A 25,751-nucleotide genomic window follows, 5' to 3' on the forward strand; every position below is an offset into this window, starting at 1 on the left:
TGCAGCAGTGCTTTCAGTCTTTGCAAATGAATTTATACTGTATTGACCTGCTTTCTGGATGAGATTTTGTGTGATTCTCTCTCCCATTTAAGAAATCACATCTGCATGAACTCATTGCTTTACACACCCATTTTAGAAACACAATGGTGGAATGCAGCTAAGTAACTTTACCTAAGTATTGTTACTCAAGTATAACTGAGGTACTTGTACTTAGCTTTCCATGTTAAAGGCCATTTTACTCTGAGTAATTCTCCACCACTGTTTCACAATATAGCCACTACATGGGATAGACCATTTACTGTCATCAGTGAAGCTCCTGAAACAGATGGAGAAGCTACAGTGCGACACACGACCAGCTCTCAGTTAGTGAGGAGGAAACAGACAGATAGAAGTAAAAGAAAGTCACAGAGGGTTGTAGCTGACCTGAATAACTTAAAGACTTCAATTCTTTCTTCTCACCGCGGCTCATTTGGTCGAAATGTTTATGAAAAGTCACGGACAGCAAATGCAGCGTTGGCAAAGCTAACCGAGCTAGCGCGGCTTCAGCTCATATGTTTTCCTCCAACTGTAACCATGGCAACGGACGCCTTAAAACCAAGGAGCAACCATAGACTGTATTCCTATCTGCCTTTTTCTTACAACACACAATAAGGCATCCAAAACAAAACTAGATAAAATAGAATAATTAAGTTAAAATTATAAAAATACATAAAATATCAAGAATAAAATGATGTATATAGACGATATAAATAGATAAAAAAATAACGTGTGAGTGCTTGTATAGGACTGCTCCTGTCTTTTTTGCTGTTTAGGGATAGACCCAGCAATCTCTTTGTTTGTTTGTTTGTTTGTTTGTTTGTTTGTTTGTTTGTTTCTGTCTGTTGGGGTTAGATAGGCAGACAAGCCTACTGGGGATAATAGGTTACTACTACTACTACTACTACTACTACTACTACTACTAATAATAATAATAATAATAATAATAATAATAATAGTAACACATCTATTTGAATCATATTGGACGTTTCAAGTTATCAAGGGGCTTCAGAAACATGCCAACCGTAAATCATATAAGAGCAGAACATGTGCTCAGCTGTATATTCTACATTATGTTTCCTCCTCAAAACACAGTGTTCTCCTGAAGAACACAACAACCCCTTCTGTCAATCAGCATGACGTTGTACCACGTGGTTGAGGATAGCCTATATAAAGACGACTGACTTCAGCTTGAGCAGGAATATAAAACGTCAGATCAGATCTGCCCACTTTGTTGCGCGGAACCGCAGGCCAAAACCATCTCCAAGCGATGGAAATGGACAGCCTCTCCACCGGCCCACAGACTACTCCAATCCCCGTTCCACACCAGCTCAGCCGCTCCACCATAGATGGTTCCCAGTTTCATGGTAATATGGACGGGCAGTGCGCCGGGTCCTCCAAAGTCTTGATGGCTTACAAAAACGCATCGCAGCACCTCAGTTCATCGGGGATTAAAGCGGGTTTGGGGATACTTAAAGTGGCCACGTCTCAGTGGAAGCAGGAGAAGAAGGTGCGTTCAGGGCAGCCGTGAGGCAACTGTCCACTGCAAACAGTAGTCACCCCTGCAAGAGATCCCCACTTGATCAGCTGGCAGCTCTGGTTCTCCACGGTCAAACCCGGCACCGTCAGATTAGCCAAGAGCACAGAAAAGACGCCCTTTACTCCACCAAGCCGCAGAACTGCAAGCGCATCGTGGTTCTTGGTGCTCCACGGGTCGGCAAGACCTCCATCCTGAGGAGATATCTTCGGGACGGGTTTGTGGAGGAGTACAGCCCCCACCTCCGAGGATTTCCTGAGGAAACTGTTTCGTATCCGCGGGGAGACCTATCAAATTGACATCCTGGACGCGTCCAGGGAAAGGGACTTCCCAGCCAAGCGTCGGCTGTCTATCCTCACTGGTGCGTATTGGTTCAGTTATAATCTATGTCCTGCAAAACTTTGTCAGTTTATTTGTTCAAATTTTATCACAGTAGGGGGTGATAGGGGCTTGTGTAAATGCTTAACTCTCTCTCGAAGAATGCATGGATATGCGTAAAACTTGGAGGAAAATGACTGAATTTCTGTCATTGTAATATTTTTGCAGGAGATATTTTTCTTCTGGTATTCAGTGTGGATGACAGGAGCTCTTTCGAAGAGGTGTGCGCCCTGCGAACGGAGATTCTGGCTGCTAAATCCAAACTCACCAAATCAGCTGTGCCAGAGCAGTGCGCACAGCCGCAGGTTCCCTTGTTGGTCTGCGCCAACAAGGTGGATCTCGTGGAGTCTGAGAGACAAATATCAACGGCAGATGTGCTCCAAGCTCTCGGTGACGACTGTGCCTATTTTGAAACGTCTGCAAAGGACAGCACTAATTTAGAGAAAGTCTTCGAGACTTTGGCAAAACGAGGCGGACTTCCGACCGAAACTGGCCCGTCTCAGCATCGCAAAGTCTCCCTTCGTTCGTACCAAGCAATGCGGACAGGCCGTGTGGCGGGGAGGGGAAGCGAGGCGCCGGGGCGCGATGATCCCTGTGGCGCTCTGTACCCACTCGCTCGTCGGCCGAGTTTTAGCACTGATCTCCGACAAGTCATTGGGCCACGAACGACAAGAAAGCCCGGCAAAGCGCTGGAGAAATGTCAGATTCAGTGAGAGACGAACAGACTATGAGACCAACGAAGAAAGCACTGATATTCCCTTAAATATAATGTATTATATCTGCATTATGAAGTGCTTTTTCACAGATGAGATATAATACATGCACTTGAGATGATGTTTTCGAAATAAAACCTTTTAATAGTATAATGGCTTGTTTATTAATACAGGATCGATCAATCAATCAATCAATCAATCAATCAATCTATCTATCTATCTATCTATCTATCTATCTATCTATCTATCTATCTATCTATCTATCTATCTATCTATCTATCTAATTCTCTCTCTCTCTCTGTGTGTGTGTGTGTGTGTGTGTGGGAGGATGTTGAGTCAGGAACTTGATTATTTGATTATTGTATGACTATTACGTAACCTATATTCAGAAATCTATTAGATAGAATCTCTCTTGCCTACACTTTTTTCCTCTTCCTGTAGCTCTCTCTATCTCTCTGTGTGTGTGTGTGTTGGAGTCGTGATTGCCAGGAGTCCACTGCCTGAATCCCACACATCCTAAACAGCCAGTTTAGAGCTGAGGTTTCCAGTTGGCATATACCTTCCCATCCTACACTACTCTATAAATGACTCATCAGTAGGTCTTTCACTCAGTGGGCTCTTCTTGCCCATCAGCTATAAATACACACTAGTTATTTAGCCGTCACATCCATGATGACTGTCGGTTCATTCTTGATTTTGTGGAGCTGAAGAAGCTTCTGCAAAGGACATGAGGTCATGTTTTCATCTCATCTCTTAACAACAGAAACATGATCTCCATTCACTGAACAAGATGAAATATTGTGTGAGAAATAAAAGTCTAAAAGTTTTTTATGAACCATGATACAGTTTAATGATTTAGTGTTTTTAACAATGCATCTTACACTCTTTTATTTCTCTGTAGCTGTGAATAAAAGTGTGCTGCACTAAGTGAAGGTCACTCACTCTTAATGCTGGAGGTACTATAGATGCGTTTCCATGGGCATCGCTGTTGAGTTCAGATAACACACCACTCAAGCTTTACATTTACAACAGACCTCACACGATCCCTTCTTACAAGCAGTGTTTTTTCCCCTGTGTGCCCAATTGTAACGAGCAAAATGAAATTACACTGGATCAACAACACCTCACCCACTCCGTCACCTAAAAATAGCGCTAAAAGTGCTCACACTCCAACCCCTTATTTATGTGTTTTCTTTTTCCTGGAAAAATAAAATAAAATAAATAAAACACGTTTTTTACTCACAGAGCTCTAATTGGGTACCATTGTAAAGATGTGTGGTGTGGATATGTGAGTCATGATGCCTGAAAGCCTCAGTCTGAGTGTGAAGGTCAGAAAGAGGCTGAGAGAGATTTGAAGACCACATACAAAACCTATTTTTTGAGTAAAAGGAACTGCTCCTAATAACGCATAAGGGCACAATTAGGCTAATAGCCACTAAAATTGAATATTCAATGGACAAATAAGATGTATAATCACCTAAAGACCCATAATCTTTTCTTCCATTATGTGACTGTAGGGATGAGATGTGAAGAGGTTCCCTACAACCGCTGCTTCTGAGTTCAAATATCAGTTCACCTGGACCAAAGCACAGCTTGTAAAGCCTCAAGCTCACTCATGATCTGTTCAAAGAAACATGTTTCCAGCTGTCATTTCATTCTGTTGCTGTGCCTGTAAAGCTCTCTGTTCTTCTGTTACACATAGGCTGTAGTCTACAGTGATAGCAGAGGCAGGTTTACTGCTCAAAATTCTTTGTATTAACCACGATTCCTTGATTTCAGACAGAGGTAAAAAAAAAAAAAAAAAAAAAAAGGCTTATCCTTCTCGGTAGATGTTTGTCAGTTGACAGGTGACTGAAATGTCAACTTTTGCTGGCAGATTGTATCAGCTGTAACTACTAGCTAATTACACTAATGTAAGGTACTGTAAAGATAATGGTTCTGAAAGAGGACAAATGTAAGTTCAAGATTACTTCATTCTAACATTTATCTGTTTGGCTGTTTCTAAAGTAGAAATTCCCCCAAATTAAAGAACGAGACAGAGCTGCTAACATTATCTGAAACTGTGATTGCATCCAGGGCCAGCTTCCTTACAGTGGGAAAATTCTACACAGCAAATCTGGAGGTGAAAGGTGCTTTAAATGTAACCTGTAACCCTAATGAACGATGATATGCTTCTTGTTCTTGGAAGTGGTGCTCTGTCTCTACAGGAGTAAGCTAGGTAGCTGAACATGCTAACAAATGCGGATTAAATTCTAAACACACTGTTTGATGCATTTCTTAAATGTCCCAAAGTCAGTGTCTATGATTGGATAATCATTGTCAGTGGGAAGCGTTTAACTAATTAATTAAATGCAATAGTCAAGTCAAATAGATACCTCTGTTAGAAATAAGTTATTACCAGTGTTTGAGCTAATGTTCTGTTTATACACTTACTCATAATTGTTTATGTTACATGCAGTAAAGTTAATACTCTTAACCACCATCGTGTGAAAATGTCTTTGGCAGCAATATGATTCATACCAATGAAGCTAATTTGAGTATGATTCACATGACATCTGTGAAAATGTAATATCATCAAAGGACTGACAGTGAGAGAAAAACATATTTTGCAACTGATAATATGTTTACATGTTTTCTGTCTCTGCAGTGAGGCAGTCTGAACTTTCCCTTTCTGTGTGCTGTCGCGTGCTGGGAAGTTCACATTGCAGGAAGCTGCAGTGATTTTCACCCCTGTGCGGCCCCAGTGACTTTATTGCACGTGTAGTGACACCTTTTCTTTGTTATAGCAATCACTGCACACACAAAGATGCAAACACACATACACACACAAACACTTGAGTGAAAAGATGCTCCTCCCTCTGGTTGCACGTGAGGATGATTCACATATGTTCCTGTTGTTCTGTCGTTCTGTATGTTTCTCTGACACACACACATACACACAAACCATAACAGGCTTGCTTCCAAGCATGGACAACTGAAACGTGATGCTGTACTCTACTCAGCCTTCTCCTTCACTGGAAGAATTGCTGATCTGCCAAGGCAGCACAATTTGAAGTCCTTAGTTCAACAAATCAGGTGCTTTAAGTAGCATTTTGTTATTCTCATATTTTCCATGCTTGGTGTTGCACACACAAAACCATGCACAGAAATCAGTGGTATTGAACTCAACATAGAGGAGATATCGTTTTATTGGTAATTAGGCCATCTAAGTAGGTCTAAGACTGGAGTTTAGAGAGTCTGAGTTAGCATGTCAGGGCTGTGTTTTTATAAATTGTTACAGCTTTCTGTAAAATCATTGACATGTCTTTAATTGTTTGGACTTTGCTTGGGCTGAGTTTGAAGATGATATTGATGAAACATTTATACTGACAAATACAAATAAACTTGACTCCTTTGGCTAGTTTGTAAAGGTCTCATCAGGGCCAAGGTTTGTCTATAAATACATAAACTTTTTTATCACCTCCTCTGGTATGACTGCAGATGCTCTGATGTTGAAAGCGCAGGGTAAGTAGGATCAGAACATTCACTACTGTTGTACACACGTCACCTCCTGACTTTCTATGACTTCACAAACGGGGTAGAAATGTAAGCATGTTTGCACGTAGTGCATGGAGAGCTATGTTTGTCAACAGTCCAATCAGTCACTAGTTCACAGCAGCTGGGCCGAGATGGTGCCATAGAGATAAGGATGGAGAGAGGCAGGCAGCTTGTCACGCAATTAATGACAGAGAAATTAAATGATAACAATGGAATGAGCTCTCTCTCACACACACACAAACTGGCACCTGCCACTAGTGGATGGCTTGCTTCTCTTGTTAATTAGTCTCGACTGGAGTGGGTGTTTGCTCTAATTGCTACAGAAGTACTGTTTTCAGTGTAGTGCTCCTAAAGTGAAACTTTAAACATAAATTACTGAGCATCCCTGTTATTGGACAGTTGGGTGTGTTTTGATTGTTGTGCTGTAGAAGGCTCTCTATCTGCCAACATATCACAGAGCTGAGGAAACATTTGCACAGGTAGGTCAAATATATCTATATACACATTCGTAATAAGAATGCTTTGCCTCATTATACAACCAGACAATGAAGATTTTAATTGTAATGTTAAATTGAGATCAGATGATAATTTTGAAAATATTTTGTCTGCATTTACACTTAAACTTTTTGCTTTTAAATCTTTATCTTTTTCTTATGTTTCTCATGTTAAGTTACTGAGATGCTATCAGGAAAACGTTTGGATGCCACGTTGCTCCATGCTTGTGCTTGTCACTTTATGCAGTCAAATCCTTACTGCTCAAAGCCAAAATCAACACAAAGGTTTTTTGTTTTTTATTTTGTATTCACAGTGTTACAAAGTGAAAAAACACAATAGAAATGACAGTGGAGTGGATTGAATGAACAAGTGCTCCTGGTTGAATCATTCTCCCATGCTGCCATGCTTCCTTATGCCCACTAGATGGCAGACAGGGTACATAGCGTTACATTCTTGAGCTAGTCTATCAACGTTAGATTTTTTCAAATAAGTGGAAATATCTTACATTCACCAATGTGATGTACCACAGAGACCAGGAGAGATTTCAAGTGGAGAGGAAGAAGAGGAGGGAGGAAGAAGAAAAATGCAGGCAGAGGATGACTGGATCTTATGGGAGACAAGGAAAAAATGATACTGCACTGGTACAAACTGGTAAAATATGGTGGATGGGGTGTCCTTGGGGTGATGCCCCTTGTTGCCAATGAACTTGAACATTTCGTGGAATTCATCAACATTATTGTAATCTCATTAAAGAAATGTGTAACATGAGTGGGATCCCTGTTAATGAAAATATCTTTGCACATCCAGCCGAGGACCTTTGTTGCATGTTGCTCACCATCTCATTCTCCCCTCATTTCCTGTCCCTTTTATATTATTCAGTAAGCCATGAAATAAATGTATCTGTTAGATTGATTACATTGCTGTAAGATACAGGGGAAAAATAAACGTGCTGTTTTAGAAATTGGAATGTGTTTGTGAAATATTCTTTTTATCTGTAAAATTGATTGTGGGCGATATTCTTGCATGAAGTACTTTTTCACAGGTGGGACACATGCAGCTATAATCTCACAAAAAGAAATATGATTGCATATTAACCTTCTAAACATACAAGTTGTGTACTAATGTAGAAAACCAAGCAAGCAATCCATACCCTAAACTTATCTAAGCTAGGGTGTTCAGTATCAGAAACTATGGTCAAAATATTAATTTTCACCCTGGACAGATTACCAGTATACACACATACACTCATCCCTTTTGTAACCCAAGCTTCATACCATTCCTTCCTCCACCCATAGATGGCTCCCTCTTTCTTTTAACCTACCCAGTGGTGGTTTGTCGTTGGTGTTTCAGTACTGTTTTTCAGAGAAATGAAAGTAAGACCAGTGACGGTGCAAGTGACATGTGCTACATCAGTGTTAAGTGAAAAGTGGGTGTATTCTGTTTGTTGTGCTATAAAACAACCTATCCACCCACCAACATATCATACAGCTGAGGAAACAGCTGCACAGGTAAGTTAAAAATGTAGGGCTTTGCCTACATTGCTTAATTACACAGCATTTCTATATAATTTTTGCTTGAATCCTAATGTTTCAGTGCTACCTGCTTTGACAGTTAGACAAAAAATCTTTTTCTTCTTTGTGTAGTTTTTGACAGAGATTCCAGTTGCAGAGATGTTGCAAGGAAATACTTCGATCCTAGTTTGCATCCTGTTTGTGCTGCTCACATTATGTGATCAAACAGTTCACTGCCAGAATGGACACAAAGGTATGTGATATAAAAGGAAACAATGTCACTTTCAATACAGCTTTATCGTAAATAAGAATTTATTGTACATTATAACAATTTAATTTTTTACATTTATTTTTATTATTTGGGCTGGCCTAACTTAAAACACTGGCTTAACTTTAATCATAAAACTACATTAGCCAGTGCAGGTAAAGTTAATCAGTCATGTACTGTACTACATACTGCTGAAGCCTTCTCTTCCAGAATTAAGAAAAACTTAATTAAAATGCATAAATGTGTCTTATAACAGTGGTTAAAGCAAAAATAAATAAATAAAATAAAAATAAAAACAATTTTAGCTTGTAGTATTACCTCTACCTTCAAGTGCATGTCCTGTCTTCCACAATGGGAAACAAATTGAACCAAAAACTTTTTAGTAATGATAGGTACCTAACTGTGTTAGCCTTTGCTAAGCCAAGCTAAAATGCTATATCAGCTGTTATAAGAATTTATAGAGTGAGGCTACTGCAGTATGCAAACAAGTATGAGGGTTAATATTAACTTCAGCTAGGTGATTAGCTGAAAAGGCTGATGGTCTACCGGCAGGCACTCTCAGGTTTTTGGTTAAAGAAAACAAGAGGGCTCCTAATGACTGTGAATGAGAATACAGAGTTATATTCTGTATCCATCCACACATTAGATACTTTTCAAATAAAAACAGTCAGGTGTAATTTTTATCAATAATTCTCAACAAATAAACAAAAAAGCACAGCTCTTGAAATGGACCATTGTAATTTTTACCATTGTAGTTTGATTAATTTTCAATAGATTCTACACCTCTGAAAGACCTGAGACTCATTCTGGTTGGAAAAACTGGATCAGGAAAGAGTTCTTCTGGAAACACCATCCTGGGGCGTAAAAATGCCTTTGAAGAGGAAATGTCCCCTGAGTCTGTGACTACAGGCTGTCACAGAGAGGAGAGAAAAGATGGTGACCAGAGCATCGTTGTCATCGACTCTCCAGGGCTGTTTGACACAAAGAAAACAAAAGAAGAAGTGAAAGTAAATATTGAGGAGTGTATTAATCGGTCAGTTCCTGGACCCCATGCTTTTCTGTTGGTGATCAGTCTGAAGTCCAGATTCACAGAAGAGGAGAGGGCAGCTGTGAAGTGGATCCAGGATAATTTTGGCTCAGATGCTGCCATGTATACCATAGTCCTCTTTACACATGCTGACTTGCTGGAGGGTAACTCTGTAGACACCTATTTGGCAAAGAGCAAACATCTACAGAGACTGATAAACGAGTGTGGAGGAAGATACCATTCACTCATCAATGACCAGAGACGAGACAAAATGCAGGTCAGAGAACTTCTAGATAAGATAGAAGAAATGGTGGAGCGCAATGGAGGAAGCCACTACACCAATGAGATGTATCAGAGAGCTCAGAAGAAACTTGAGGAGGACAGGAAAAAGAGGGAGGAGGAGGAAGAGCGAAGAAAAAAGGAAGAGAGAGAAAGGATCAGGGAGGAGGAGGAAAGGATTACTTGGTGTAAAGCAGCAGCTGCTTCTGCCGTGGCAATTTTTGGTGCAGGAGCATTAATATCCTCATATACTGTCATGTCATTAGGTGCCGCCCTTGGAATCTATAACTTTAATTGCACTATAGATATGTTAACTTAATTGTGAGACCTGTGACAAAAGTGTGAAACAAGCAATTTCTGGCTTATAGTAGCCTTTAAGGAGATCCTGTTAACTAAATCTTAAACTGAAAAAAGTGTGCATACTTGGTTTGTAACTGGGAATTAGAAATACATCAGTACAAAAAATCTGTAACCAGACATGTTACTCCCATTGTTGATATTTTGGTATTATGATTATTTTTTTTTTGTTTGTTTTAATTAGTTAACTAATTAGTTGCAAACATTCTATATTACACACACAAAAAAAATCATTGGAATAACATAATTTCTTTATGCCATCTACATCTCTTCTAAACAAATCAAGTACAACCAGTCTATCTTGACTGTGTTATTTGAACATCATGTAAATTTAAAGGTGAAATGTCATGTCTACATACACCTACTTCTATATATCTCACCTTTTATTGGATTAAAATGTTTATCCTTGGTCTAGTCAAATTAATCTATATTCACTTTACACTGGTTTAACTGTTCAGAAAAACTGCTGCTGCTAGAAAAACTGTTTTGGTGAAGCTTTAAAGTAATCCTGCCAAAGTCATGAATATATGTCAAATTGCAGAAAATTGTGTCATTTTTTTTCTGAGGAAGGACTCAACACTCCCACTCCCATTGCATAAGGTCTGAACTGTAATCCTTGTGTTACACATAGCAAGTCACAAGATAACACTGGGACTTCTCTGGACATCAGATATCAACTGTATTAGAAACATCTGTCTTAAAAGGAAAAATACACAACTAGTGAGGGTAGAAAATCTACCTATTTTACAAGCTTATCCATTATTTTTGGGGGTGTTTGTTGTAAATGTACAGATACAGCATATTTTACATATTTAATGAATGGAGCGGAAATTGAATACATTCAGTAAAGGCAAATAGATGTCAGAATGCCTTGATTTAATGGGAGGAGACATCAACAACGGAAGGATGTGATGCAGAGATTTTCTTGTTTCCTCCCTTTTAAACAACCTCAGCCTCATTTCATGGTTATTGTAAAATAACCTAATGTTTATCAGTTTAAGAGCTTGAATGCTGTTCTTGTGTTGAGGTTACACTTTCTAAAACTTACTTGCAATACATACACAAAACAACAAATAATATATTCAGAGAGCTGTGGCCATCTCCTTTTGGAGGATGGACATTTCAGATGTAAACTAAAGACAATACAAGGAAATAGGAAGCCCCCTGTGCACAGACCAGGTTCCAGAAGTTTCCCAGAAAACTAATGTCAAAGTCGAGCCACAGGGCTTGTCTAAGTTCACGGCACTGGCCTGGAGCAGTACATTTGGCCACCTGGGAACTGGAAAGGACAGATCCATAGTAATGGCTGAAGGTAAGACAATCTATCTGACCTAATGCTGAAAAATAAAATTGCATTTATCCTTTGATTAAGATGTAACATGCACTGTGATAGTGGAAAGAACAAAAGAACTAGGAAACAAAAAACTGTTTATAATAATGTCAGTGACTAATAACCTGATTCTTTTGTGTCTCAACGGTATAATTCATATCACAGCAATACCACTGCGAGAAAAGAAGCAGAGAACTCTACCTCGGTCTGATGGGTGTGGTCTCAATAACTTTGACGGTATGTTCATTCATTGTCTCTTGCATAAAATCTCAGTGATTAGACACACATTTATCTGTGCCACGTTCTACTACAAGGAATATTTTATGAAGCTATACTAATGTTTATACATGGTTTATTATTGCCTCCAGGTCAATATCAGCTTTTCCCTTTGTCTGGGCTTTATTCTCCTCTAGTATTATTAGCTCTGTCTTGCAGCTACTTTTTAATATGTTTTGAAACCTTATCAGTAACTTAAAAACATGCATCATTTATTATAACATCTATAGCTGCATATGTTATGGCTTATTAGTCACTCAATTATTATTTATATTTAGTACTTAACTCTTAACTATACTCTCCATTAGAGATTAAAGCTTGCCCCTGTTTAGTGTTTGAGGTCCTGTAAACATTTTAACTGATGTATCAAATGTTTTCTGGTTCACTGAAAAAAAAAAAAAAAAAAGATGCATTACCACAGTTGGCCACATGAGGCATATTGGCAGTAATGCTGAAGAATGAGTCTGCAAAATGATAAGAACAGGAAAAACATCCGTTATCCTGACAGAGGGGTGTTCAAGCATTATTCCAAGATGGTTAGAAACCAGCTTCTGATGGTAGAGCATTTGCAGTCATTCTGATGTCTGATGATCTGATTCTGAAGGTTTAAAGTATGTGATATGACATTTGCTAGCTTATACTATTCTTTTTTCTTGCCTTTGTTGGCACATCTGCTTCAGTTCTTTTTACCTTGCTGCAAATGTCAGTTGCAGAGCAGTGTGCATGTGTATCCTCATATGTGCATAACCGAAACAAAAAAGGGTCTCACTTGTAAGAACATTGCACTTTAACACCCCTAGTAGTAAAAAACTTGACAGGGTAAGTAAAAAAAAAAAATAAGGCAGGTTATTTTCACGAAAGAGATACACTAGACAAAGAGGTTTTAACATCCCAGTGACCCAAATGGTAGCCATAAATCTTAATCAATGGCAAAAATATGTAAAATGTACAGAATTAATTTTACTTATGTTGTTACAGCTCTGGATTTGCCTGGAGGCTTGAGGATAGTTCTGGTGGGAAAGACTGGATCAGGGAAGAGTGCGACAGGAAACACCATCCTTGGGAGAGCTGCCTTCAGAGAGGACCCGAGCCCTGTGTCTGTGACCAAACACTGTGAGACACAGAGCGGGGAAGTGGATGGGACTGTGGTTCAGGTGATTGACACTCCAGGTCTGTTTGATACAGGCATCACAGAGGAAGAATTAAAAACCAGAATAGAGGAATGTGTCAAGATGTCGGTGCCTGGCCCTCATGCCTTCCTACTGGTGATCAGGCTCGGAGTGAGATTCACAGAGGAGGAAAGAAATGCTGTGAAGTGGATCCAGGATAACTTTGGAGACGATGCCTCCATGTACACTATCATGCTATTTACCTGTAAAGATCAGGCTAAAGCTGACAACGCTCTGAAGGAGTGCAAGGAGCTACGGAGACTCTCAATAACATTTGGACGTAGATACCATTCGTTCAACAACAATGACGCAGATGACCGCATACAGGTCACAGAGCTGATCACCATGATCAAGGAAATGGTACAGGATAACGGGGGAAAACACTACACTAATGAGATGTATGAAAAAGCCCAGAAGAAGCTCAGAGAGGAGGAGGAGCAGAAGAGACAGGAGGAGGAAGAGAAAAAAGAGGAGGAGAGGAAAATGTGGGATGCAGAGAGGGAGATGAAAGAGAAGAAGAGAGAAAAGGAGAAAAAGGTTAAGAAGAAGAATATACGTGTGGCTTCAGCTATTGCTGCTGTGCTGGTGTTAGCAGGGGTGGTTATAGCAGTGGGAGCTAACTCCACAGTGGCTCTGGCTCTAGGAGCTCCTGTACTCATCCTGGGAGTCTTGTGTGGTTTAGCTGCCATTTGCATGTGGAAAGGCACAAGATGCAAAGCTAAAGAAGCTGTTTCAGTATAACCTTGCAGAGGCTAGTAAACAAGGACACATTTATCTTTATCTGAGGTATGTGACTGAATACACAGTATTCGAAATACAGTATTAGTGTTTTACATCTCACTACTCACTGTTAGAGTTAATCAGTGAATGATGCTGTTTTGGCCTTCTCTGCATTCTGCTGCCAAAATAATTAACTTTTGACACAACATTGCCATAACAGATCTATGTGAATTTAATACTGACAGTAAACAAATGGTATGAAATGCAATTCTTGTTTTCTTTTTGTTTGTTTTCTTTTCACTCATTTATTGTTTGGAGTTTATATATAAACCCACATAATGCATTATACTTGAACAGATATTTTTTGGCTTATGAGAAACAGTTTGAGTCCTAATAAATAATGTTTGTGCTATAGATCTAATGATTTTTCCTAATTTATACAATTATTTCTAAATTAATGTACAGATTTAAGTACTGTTCCTTAGTTAAACTGTAATGTGCTATTTGCCTCACTATATTATAAGTAACATTATGAGCTCACTTCCCTTCAGGAAATGTGAGACAATGGTAAACGTCCGCTGACTGATCACATTCAAGTGAGGAAACATTCTTAACAGGGAACTGAACTCACTTTGCTGCATTACATCACTGCCGGCACATACCATCTACAACAAACCTGACCAAGAAAGGCCTTAAAATGGTGAACTGAAAGCCAGACTGAACATTCTGACTTAGCTTTTCTATGTAGTAATGTAAAGCAAAACATCCTCTACAAACTGTACAATGGAAAATCAAATTCATACTTCCATTAGTCAATTTTAGCATGGTGGGTGTAGCACTTATTACTAGTGCTTTAATTTAAATCCATCACATGAAGCTTTTAACCCAAGAAAAGTGATGTCCTTTCTTTGTGGCTTTTATATCTAAAAGAAAGAAAAGAAGCCCCTCAGGTTATTTCTTTGTCGAGTAGAAGAGGTATTTTGAGCCAAATATTTTTCAGCCTACTAGCAAGTTCTTAATTCACTAGTTCACAGACTCAAGACTCATCAGATGGAATAATGAGGCGTATTATCATCACTAGTGTATTTCTATTATATAATAGCCAAAATGTAACATTAAAATCTTGTAAAATGCAGTTCATATGAATTCAAATGTGTACATCAGCTGGAGCTGTTGCATTAATGTAATTAATAAAAAATAAATAATAGAATTTACATGTTATTATTCACATTAAGCAATTAGCCCCTTTTATGCATAAAGAGGAAACTGAATGTGACATGCATTTAAAATAAACACATAAAATGCACTGTAACTATCTGAATCATGCCTATGTGCAAGAATGTGAGAAGATGTGAGAGGGCTGTGTGCAAAAAACAGAGTGTGGGCATGGTAAGAAAAAACAGAAGTAATCAACCGGGCTCAGTGGTGTGCGGTTATCAAAATAGGTTGACATACATGTTATTGTTTTATTTGCAAATAAACTCATTCAAACCCGTAAGTCACAGTCCAGTCTCATTTGTAGGACACCCTCTCGGATACAACAATACCCACACTACACACACTGAAAGGGCTCAAGGTTCAGTTTTATTGACTTTGTATTTGTTTGGACATGTAGCAATATTGACACAGAAATGCATCTGAAGGTTCAAGGTTCAGTTTTATTGTCCTTGCACAGTCCAAGACTGGAATGATTCTCAGTTGGACATGTAGCAACACCCACACTACATACATATGAAATATATAAATAAGTCAGTCCCACTCATCTTTCAATGATTCCTCTTTGCCGCTCCTCTCTCTGTAATTAACAATCTCAACAAGCTATGAACCCTCGGCTTAAATCAAACTATGTGTCAGAGTCAGACAGACAAAACTGGACCCACAGAGCAGACCAGAGACAGTAGGATGAGGTGAGGCGGTTTATTCACAAGAATAAGTAAAGGCAGGCAGAAGTACAAAATCGCAAGGCAAAAACCAGGTCTCAAGAAACAAACTTGGTCAAAATCACGAAGAACTAATCACAGGGAAAACGCCAGAACGCTACACACTAGGACGCAGACAATCTGACAAAGACACACTGGGGAAACCGGCTTATATACACAGGAGGGGAAGAGATAATGAGACACAGGTGAAATCAATGGGGCAATCACACACAGGGGAAGACAAGACACCTAAAATGAACACAAACAGGAAGTAAGGAAAACCAAAAGAATAAAACAGGAAATCAAAACAAACTACACAGTAAAGGGACTGACACTATGAACTACCATGAGGGCATTCTGGCAGCTGTAAAAATGCTGTCTGCAATGATTATGGGGAGTACAATGTTCAGAAAACCTCATAAATGTTCATGAAAAACAGACCTAGTTTAGTATTATAATCCTACTTGTAATGCTTTTGTTAGGGTGTTGTTATAAGACATTATAATACATTAATTTCTTATACATGGATTATAAATCAATGAGTAGATTATTAATGTTTTTTATGCCCTTACAGGAACAGTTTTACATTTTGGAAAATACTCTTATTGTATATATCGTATTTATCGTATATAAAAGAAACAAAGAAATGAAAAAAGAGGAAAAAATCTATCCAATATGGACATGAAAAGGCCATTAAAATAAATGCCCTCAAAAGTTTGCTTAAGACATTACCTAGCTGTTTGTTTTTGGTTTCATCCACCTTCCAAGAGCTTTAGAAATCCCTGCCCCTGTGATCATTAAAAGTGATCCCACTCTAGCTGCCATTCCTACTTCCTCCGCCACTATGGCAAGACCAGCGACTGGGGGGTTAACTACAGCTGCAACTGCTGCTGCTCCCATCAGAACATCACCCACAGTGTTGATGGTGTCTCCCCGCTTATTCCACTTTTTGTCCTCATTTAACTTTCTCTGTACCTCTTCGTATATGCTACTGGTGTAATGGTTTCCATTTAATTGTACTATCCTGTCTATGCTTTCAAACAGATCAGCCACCTGAGTGCGATTTTCCATGCGTGTGTTATCAAACACGATGTACCCAGCTTTACAGTCTTTGATGACCTCCTTGAGCTCAAGATTTTTGGCTAAATAGTTCTCAACTGACTTTCCCTTAAGTCCATCACCCCTAGTGAAAAGCACCATGGTATAGTTGGAGGCTTCCTCACCAAAGTTGTCCTTGATCCATTTGACAGTATTCTTCTCTTCTTTAGTGAATCGTACATCCAGTCTGATCACCAGCAGGAATATATGGGGTCCTGGGAGAGACAGCTTGATACAGTTCTCTATTTCACTTTTCAACTGGAGCTCTGTCATCGATGTATCAAAGACCCCAGGGGTGTCAATGACACTCACAGTCCTTTGATCAAAGTGTCCAGTTTCTTTTTTGCAGCGAATTGTCACAGATGACATAGAGATGTCCTCTGTCTCAAACTCATTTCGTCCCAGGATGGTGTTCCCTGTTGCACTCTTTCCTGATCCAGTCTTTCCCAGCAGAACAATCCTCAGGCTGCTGTCAGCTGGAGAGCTGGAATCTGTGGAGAAAAAGACAGTGATGTATTCTTGGGTTTTGGGTCAACTCACAGACAGAGTGTAAAAGTCCTGCATATATGCCTACACAAAAGTAAATACAAACACTCACCTTTAGTTAAACTCATCTTGTGGCAGAGAAAAACTACCAGGAAACAAAGATCAAACCTAACTTTGAACCACAAAATCTGTCTGTGCTTTTCTTAACCTTCCAGATCACCTCACATCTGTTCTTGTGTGTGCTAATTATTCCCTCCTCTCTTTTTCCTCTCTCCAACAGATTGGTTTCCAGGGAAACAAAACTCTCTTTCTCTCTCTCTCATAAAAGCAGTTTCCTGGAAAATGAAACTAGAACTTGAGAGACCTGTTGACATAAGTTTCTCACATGCTAAAGCAGGTGACACCCTCTCTGCACACATTACAAGCACCTATTACTCTGAACGTACAACAAACAATACTTGGTAACAAATACATGGGATCAGATTTAAAGGTACTGGAGGAGGAGAAAGAAAGAGGAAGGAGTAAACCAGAAACATGGAACCCAGGGTGAGGCTGTGTCAGAGTGAGAAAGAATGCCATGCAGAAATCTCTATACGTCTGACTCATCAGCCCACATTGCATCAAAGCCAGATATATTTTTAGTCCAATCTCTGCTGCCAGCCTCAGAACTATCAGCCATCTTATCATACAGGTTATTCCAACTATGCATACTTCTGCAGTGAGCACAATGCAACTAACGTAGGAAAAAATGTGGACATGGTGGTAGTGGTTCTAACGCCTTCTAGTGGCTGGTTAATGAACAACTTTTAATTTGTCAACATGCATGCTGTCAGAGTGTCTGCACAAGTACTACAAAAAAAAAAATCAGTAGAGTCAACTTTTTTTTTTTTTAACTTAAAAATGTTATAATTTCTACATCTAACAGTGATTGCTATAGTTTTGCACAATAACTGAAGAGGCTGTACTTGTCAGGTCTCCTGTCTGCATCAGTCTCCAGCTTTCACCTCCTCCTCCTTGGTTTCATCCATAATCCACCTCCAACAAATGACAACATGGTAGCAATCAACAATGTCTGAAACAAAGTGTCCTTGTGCTGTCATTTTTTGCATAACTAACTGTGTGTGTGTGTGTGTGTGTGTGTGTGTGTGTGTGTATGTATTTAGTATGCAGTATGACACACTGCTGCCCTCCTACACCCCTGCATATGAGATCCAGAGAGACAAGCTGACCAGTCATAATAGAAGAAAGACACCAACTACTCACATCACGCAACTATACCACCAAGAAACTCAGAGAGTCTTGTTAACACGCTGTCTATGGACATCTGATTGAAAAGTAAGTTTTATAGAATTTTTAATTGTGGAACTGAGTGGTCAAGCTTCACTACTTCATTGCTTTATAGCAGAATAATATGTTTACTGCTCTAATGATTTTAACTACTAGCTAAGATCTACTATTACTTCATGTGTGAGTTAATTTTAAATCTGCTTCTATAAAGTAAAATTGCTGAAAACAATGCCATCTTTACCTACGTAGGTGTTAAACAAGAGGGAGCCATCTCAACATCTCACAATCCCTGAAGATCTCACTGAATGACTGTGGGAAGATCTGACGTTTATTTACTCAGTACTCAACTCTCAGCAACCTTCTTGTGAGTAAGAAAAGAAAAAACTTGGACACAGGATTTTCTACGGAACGTTTTTGTTGATGTTGAGAGTGTTCTAAAGTTTCTCTCAGTGATCATGGCATCAACAGGTCTCCAGCTGCTGGGCTTGGTTCTGGCTGTGCTGGGTTGGGTGTGCGGGGCATTGGTGTGTGCAGCTCCTCTGTGGCGTGTGTCTGCCTTCGTGGGCGGAGAGCTGGTGATTGCCCAGGTCTTCTGGGAGGGACTGTGGATGAACTGCTTGTCTCAGACCACGGGCCAGATCCAGTGCAAGACCTATGACTCCACCCTGGCCCTGCCCATGTCTGCCCAAGCGGCCCGGGGCCTCACTGTCCTCTCCCTGCTCCTCTGCCTTCTGGCCCTCATACTCGGGGTGGCAGGGGCCAAGTGCACTCACTGCATGGGTGACGGTAACCAGGCCTCCAAGGCTCGGCTGGCTAGGATAGCAGGGGTGCTCTTCCTTGTGGCCGGCCTTGCCTACTTGATACCCATCTGCTGGACGGCCTATGCCATAATCAGGGACTTCTATGATCCGAATGTTGCAGCGCCTCTAAAAAGAGAGCTGGGCCCGGCTCTGTATCTCGGCTGGGGGGCGAGTTTGTTGCTCCTGGTGGGGGGCTCTCTGCTGCATGTTGGCTCTTCTCCACCAGGAGGAAGAGTGCTGCCTGTTTTCGGAGGGGTAGCGAAGGACAACCCGCTTACGGGGGCAGCAGGAGAGGGGAAGCAACAGGAAAAATCTTTTGTATGAGCTCATTTTATTGGACATGTGAGGTATGAACAAACTCAGAGGTCACAACCTCATCAAACAAGCTTTTGGAAACTGCATGATCACAATCTGTAGAAGGCTAATCAGCTTCTATTGTGTTTTGTATTAGTTATCTGATAAAACTGAGTCTGTTTCTTTACGTTATAATGTGGATTTCATTTCACTTTTTACACGATTAACTATATAGCAAAGGAGCTCTAATTGAATTTACATTATTTAAGGGATTTGTGTCAGAGTGGGAGTTGAAGTGAACTGTGGGAGGATTTTAGATGTTTACTAATGTGTGTGAGTTACATTTCTCAAATTCCACCCTGCCTCTGCTTGTGTTTGTGTTTGTGTGTGTGTGTGTGTGTGTGTGGGGGGGGGGGGGCAGTCTGTGTACAGAAGGACAGTGTACATAGTACTTCTGTGTATGCTGGTGTGGGCAGTCAGAGTGATGCTAACTGTTTATTTACTTTTTATGGACTTCTCTTTTTTTTAGTATTCAGTATTTACTCTTTATGTTCAATTTTCCTTTTTACTTCTTTATTCTTTTTTACATGTATTGTTTTTTTAAACTGTGGTTCTGCAATATGCACTTTTGTGCCCTTTTGTTGATGTCAGTTCAAACACTCCTACTGTCCAAATTTTAGAGCTTTGTTGTTTGATTAATTATTAATATTTATGTAATGTGTATTATTGTGTACAATGTATTATAACTTCCATTGGTTGTAATTTTCTTAATTTAGTTCAACAAAAAAGAATTTGTTGCTCATCTGAACTGTTGTCTGACTGTAATAAGATGGTTCAGTGTTGGCACTCACCTTTCTATTATGTGACTGTAATATCAATGAATACAGTAGTTGTCATTTTAGTTCATTTTCACTATCATATAAAAGTAGTCTTTAGCCACTCACCGGATTACAATGTAAAAAAAAAAAGAAGTCAGGATTAGCATTACAGACTCTATTTCAATTCAATTCAATTTTATTTATATAGCGCCATATCACAACAACAGTCATCTCAAGGCACTTTTCATATAGAGCAGGTCTAGACCATACTCTTTAAAATAGGTATTTACAGAGAGAGACCCAACAAATCCCACCAAGAGCAAGCACTAGGCGACAGTGGCAAGGAAAAACTTCCTTTTAAGAGGCAGAAACCTCGAGCAGAACCGGACTCAGGGTGGGCGGCCATCTGCCTCGACCGGTTGGGTTAAGAAGGAGGGGGGGTAGAGAATAGCGAAAGAAGAACATAGCATAACACAGGTTCCATATCAGATGTAAGATGAGGCCAGTAATACAACAGTAGTAGTGATAGTAGTGATAATTAAAGTATTAACTGCTAACACAGCAATGCAACTAATAGCAGTATAAGTAATTTCTAATTCTAGCAGCAGGTGTTGAGTGGAGTTGTAGGAGCAGCAGGAGACTTGTCATCACAGATCAGACTCTACAGCTCCAGAGGAAGAAATACCTGCAGAGAGAGACAGAAGAGGAGAGAGAGACGGAAGAGCACAATACTACAGGAAAGGGGAGATACTGAGTTAGTAACATGTAACATGGGATATGAATCCATATTGAGTGGAGAGAGGTGGAGAGAGAGAGAGAGAGAGAGAGAGAGAGAGAGAGAGGAGCTCAGTGCATCATGGGAGATCTCCCGGCAGTCTAGGCCTATAGCAGCATAACTAAGGGATGGTTCAAGCCTGAGCCAACCCTAACTATAAGCTTTATCAAAGAGGAAAGTTTTAAGCCTACTCTTAAAGGTACAGAGGGTGTCTGCCTCCCGGACCGAAACTGGGAGAAGGTTCCACAGTAGAGGAGCCTGATAACTGAAGGCTCTGCCTCCCATTCTACTCCTGGAAACTCTGGGAACCACCAGTAAACCAGCATTTTGGGAGCGCAGAGTCCTGGTGGGATTGTAGGGGACTATGAGATCTTTAAGGTAAGATGGAGCCTGACCATTAAGGGCTTTGTATGTGAGGAGGAGGATTTTGAATTCTACTCTAGATTTGACTGGGAGCCAATGTAGAGAGGCTAACACAGGAGAAATATGATCTCTTTTCCTAGTTCCTGTCAGTAGTCGTGCTGCAGCATTTTGAATCAGCTGCAGAGTCTTTAGAGACTTGTTGGGGCAGCCTGATAATAATGAATTACAGTAGTCCAGCCTAGAAGTAACAAATGCATGGACTAGTTTTTCTGCATCTTTTTGGGACAGAAAATGTCTAATTTTGGAGATGTTACGCAGATGAAAAAAGGCAGTCCTAGAAGTTTGTTTTATGTGTAAGTTAAAGGACAAATCCTGATCAAAGGTGACTCCCAGATTCTTTACAGTGGAGCTGGGAGCCAGGGCAATGCTGTCTAGTGGAGCTACATCATTAGAAAGTTTGTTTCTGATGTGTTCAGGACCAATTATAATGATTTCAGTTTTATCTGAGTTTAGTAGTAAGAAGTTGCTTGTCATCCAGATTTTAATGTCCCTAAGACAAGCTTGGAGTTTGGCTAGATGATTGGTTTCATTAGGTTCCATTGACAGATAAAGCTGTGTATCATCTGCATAACAATGGAAATTTATGGAGTGTTTCCTGATAATATTGCCCAAGGGAAGCATATACAGAGTGAAGAGGATTGGTCCAAGCACTGACCCTTGTGGAACTCCAAGTCTAACTTTTGTGTACATGGAGGAGTAGTTGTTAACATGTACAAACTGAAGCCTATCAGATAGATAGGACTTAAACCAGTTTAGTGCCGTTCCTTTAATGCCAATAAAGTGCTCCAGTCTCTGTAAAAGGATGTGATGGTCAATTGTATCAAAAGCAGCACTGAGATCTAACAAGACAAGTACAGAAACAAGTCCGTTGTCTGATGCTATCAGAAGGTCGTTCGTAACTTTTACAAGTGCCGTCTCTGTGCTGTGATACAACCTAAATCCTGACTGAAAAACCTCAAATAAACTATTGTCCTGTAGAAAGTCGCACAACTGTTTTGCAACTGCTTTCTCCAGGATCTTAGAAAGAAAGGGGAGGTTAGATATAGGTCTGTAGTTGGTTAATACATCTGGATCTAGAGTGGGCTTTTTTAGAAGAGGTTTGATTACAGCTGTTTTATACGACTGCGGAACATAACCTGTTAACAAGGACAGATTTAACATATCTAATACAGGACTGCAAATTAAGGGCAGAGCTTCCTTAAGCAGCCTAGTTGGGATGGGGTCTAAGAGACAGGTTGAAGGTTTAGATGCTGAGATAATTGATGTGAGCTGGGCTAAGTCGATGGTAGAAAAGGAGTCAAGGTTAGGTTTTGCAGCTGACTCTATGGATCCTGTGTTATGGCATAAATCTGTACTGATTGAAGGCAGGATGTGATTAATTTTACCTCTAATGGTAGAGATTTTATCATTAAAAAAGTTCATAAAATCATTGCTACTGAGGGTTATAGGGATGTGTGGATCTATAGAGCTGTGACTCTCTGTCAGCCTGGCTACAGTGCTGAAGAGAAACCTGGGGTTGTTCGTATTATCCTCTATTAATGATGAGTAATAGGCACTTCTTGCATTACAGAGGGCCTTTTTATATCTTTTGACACTATCCTGCCAAGCTAAGTGGGATTCTTCCAGTTTGGTGGAACGCCACACTCTTTCAAGCCTACGTGCTGTTTGTTTCAGTGTACGGGTTTGGGAGTTGAACCATGGAGCTTGCCTCTTTCTCTTTATTGTTTTCATTTTTAGGGGGACGATGGAATCTAAAGTGGTACGTAATGAGTCTGCAACACTGTCTACAAGATGATCAAGTTGGGAGGGAGTAGCTTCTGGAAAATTAAGATGAGGCACTGGACCTAAGTTAGTGGGAATCATTTCCTTGAATTTAACTACTGCATTATCGGAAATATTTCTAGTCAGGATGTTTTTTGCTGATAATACATAATCCAGCAATATGAAGTCGAAAGTGATTAAGAAGTGGTCTGATAGAATGGGATTCTGTGGGAAGACTGTTACATGTTCAATGTCAATACCATAAGCTAAAACAAGGTCGAGAGTGTGACTGAAACAGTGAGTGGGTTTATTTACACACTGAGAGAAGCCAATACAGTCTAGTAAAGAGGAAAAAGCAGAGCTAAGGCTGTCATTGTTGACATCAACATGAATATTGAAGTCGCCTACAATAATAACTTTATCTGTTTTAAGAACCAAACTCGACAGGAACTCTGAAAATTCAGATAAGAAATCAGAGTATGGACCAGGAGGACGGTACACTACAACAAATAGAATTGGCTTTAATGTTTTCCACCTTGGGTGGGACAGACTAAGAACAAGACTTTCAAATGAATTATAACTGAGTTTAGGTTTAGGGTTAATTAATAAAGTGGAGTTGAAAATGGCTGCGACTCCACCTCCACGGCCAGTGTCTCTGGGAATGTGAGTATTAATATGACTGGGGGGGGTTGATTCATTCAGGCTAACATACTCATCCTGACACAGCCAGGTTTCAGTCAGACAGAATAGATCAAGATGGTGATCTGATATCAAATCATTTACTAGTACAGCTTTGGATGAGAGAGATCTGATATTGAGTAATCCGCATTTAATTATTTTATTTTGCTGTACATTTGAGGTGGATGTGCTGATTTTTATTAGATTATTGTGACTAACTCCTCTTTTGTTGATCTTCGATTTAGTTAATTTAAATGGTCGGGGGGCAGACACAGTCTCTATGGGGTAATGGAGGGGTGACTGCTCTAAAGGAGGCACAGAGAAGCGTGTAAGACTGCAGCTCTGTCTCCTGGCCTGAACTCTGGATTGTCAGGGCTTTGGCTTCCTAATAAACTCTGTCAGATTTCTAGATATGAGAGATGCTCCATCAAAAGTGGGATGAATGCCGTCTCTCCTAACCAGACCAGGTCTCCCCCAGAAACTCTTCCAATGATCTACAAAGCCCACATCGTTTTCTGGACTCTAGGTCTGTAATAACTCTAATGATAATGATGATATAATAGAAATAATCTTTCATAATGCTTTTACTAACAGTTGTCTTAATAACATTATACAGTACACATTATTCACTGCATGTACATAAGTGTGACATTGCATTTTCCACCCTTACTTTTTTGTCAATGACAGTCTTTTGATGTATCTTCACTCATGTACAATAAATATATCTGTTTACTGTCCCCACAACTGGTTATCTTTTACACATTACATATAAGCTTCCTCTGATAAAATGGTATGTACATGTAGAATATATCTTCCCTACAGACACATGCCATATCCCCAATTTTTGTGAGGACTGTGAAACACTGGACTATTCTGATGATTTTATATCATTAAGACAAGACAAAAAAGACATGTTACTGTCTCAGAAGAATGAGAAAAAAACATCAGATGAAGCACAGCATGTCACTTGTAGGGGAAAGGCATCTGGATATTTATGTCCATGGATAATGAATATGTGTAGTAACAACACACATAATACACTTGGGGGCAGTAGACAATTAGTAACTAATGTTCTCTCCAATATAAAGAACATTCACTTGTGAACTCATATCACAACATCCACTACAACTCTGACTATTTGTACAAGCAGAGAGAAGGCAAGATAATGTAAATACTAAGTGATGAAGAGCTAAAGTATATGCTTGGCATAATAAAATGATAAAATGCAACTAGTGCTGTTTTTATCAGTTTGAGTGCCAGTTAGCAGCTTTTGGCAATCCCCTTACATTTATGTTGACTGTAGTTTCTCTTTTTGCCAGAGTATATCGCTGTGAGTTATTGCTGAGTTGCTTCTTGTTGACTACCAACACGTCTTCTACAGCTGTCCTGCCAATGCAGCACGTTTGCAACAGCGATTAAGGAATAGGAGTATAATTGTGTTTGGTTGTGTAACAGTTACCCTATATTGTAAAACCTCTGTAAGTTTCAAACATGCCGGTACATGTCCATGTATCTAGTTGAACTGCTATAATCTTGTTCATTTGTTTGGTGTGAGTTAAAATAAAATGCTGCATATGAGCTCATAGACAACTTTTATTGGAGACATTATTGCAGAAATGGATGCAATATGGTGCCAAGAGCCAGCCAAGAAAAGAAATTCAACAATGTCTCCAGGCAGTCTTGCCTGCATGCTGCCCTGCTACACTCTGCACAACACAGAGGAACAAATTCACTTGTTTTTAAGGGCACGCAAAGACCTGCTGCTCTCTGAGCTGTGCC

The 25,751-nt window shown here is 39.8% G+C and overlaps 4 protein-coding genes and 1 pseudogene across 4 annotated transcripts; 4 read left to right on the forward strand and 1 right to left on the reverse strand.

Moving 5' to 3' along the window:
- The first annotated feature begins 1,024 nt into the window (after positions 1-1,024).
- Positions 1,025-3,592, forward strand: LOC108886067 (GTP-binding protein Rhes-like; annotated as a pseudogene).
- Positions 3,593-8,040: 4,448 nt separating this feature from the next.
- LOC108886062 (GTPase IMAP family member 9) lies at positions 8,041-10,558 on the forward strand. Its single transcript, XM_018680678.2, has 3 exons — positions 8,041-8,204; positions 8,340-8,460; positions 9,250-10,558. Exons 1-3 carry the CDS (start codon positions 8,064-8,066, stop codon positions 10,098-10,100), a joined length of 1,113 nt encoding a protein of 370 aa, XP_018536194.2. The 5' UTR covers positions 8,041-8,063; the 3' UTR covers positions 10,101-10,558.
- A 264-nt stretch (positions 10,559-10,822) lies between these two features.
- LOC108886061 (GTPase IMAP family member 7) lies at positions 10,823-14,047 on the forward strand. The gene is made up of 3 exons (XM_018680676.2): positions 10,823-11,450; positions 11,634-11,705; positions 12,723-14,047. Exons 1-3 carry the CDS (start codon positions 11,441-11,443, stop codon positions 13,652-13,654), a joined length of 1,014 nt encoding a protein of 337 aa, XP_018536192.1. The 5' UTR covers positions 10,823-11,440; the 3' UTR covers positions 13,655-14,047.
- A 1,489-nt stretch (positions 14,048-15,536) lies between these two features.
- LOC108886063 (GTPase IMAP family member 9) lies at positions 15,537-17,609 on the reverse strand. The gene is made up of 2 exons (XM_018680679.2): positions 17,249-17,609; positions 15,537-17,141 (listed from the first exon to the last, which is right to left on the reverse strand). Exons 1-2 carry the CDS (start codon positions 17,262-17,264, stop codon positions 16,285-16,287), a joined length of 873 nt encoding a protein of 290 aa, XP_018536195.1. The 5' UTR covers positions 17,265-17,609; the 3' UTR covers positions 15,537-16,284.
- A 726-nt stretch (positions 17,610-18,335) lies between these two features.
- Positions 18,336-20,473, forward strand: LOC108886064 (claudin-9). Its single transcript, XM_018680680.2, has 2 exons — positions 18,336-18,471; positions 18,673-20,473. The coding sequence occupies exon 2, from the start codon at positions 18,879-18,881 to the stop codon at positions 19,545-19,547; it is 669 nt and encodes a 222-aa protein (XP_018536196.1). The 5' UTR covers positions 18,336-18,471; positions 18,673-18,878; the 3' UTR covers positions 19,548-20,473.
- The last annotated feature ends 5,278 nt before the right edge of the window (positions 20,474-25,751 follow it).

The sequence above is a fragment of the Lates calcarifer genome, unplaced genomic scaffold (assembly GCF_001640805.2).
Source record: "Lates calcarifer isolate ASB-BC8 unplaced genomic scaffold, TLL_Latcal_v3 _unitig_106_quiver_1098, whole genome shotgun sequence".
Classification (NCBI taxonomy): domain Eukaryota; kingdom Metazoa; phylum Chordata; class Actinopteri; family Centropomidae; genus Lates; species Lates calcarifer.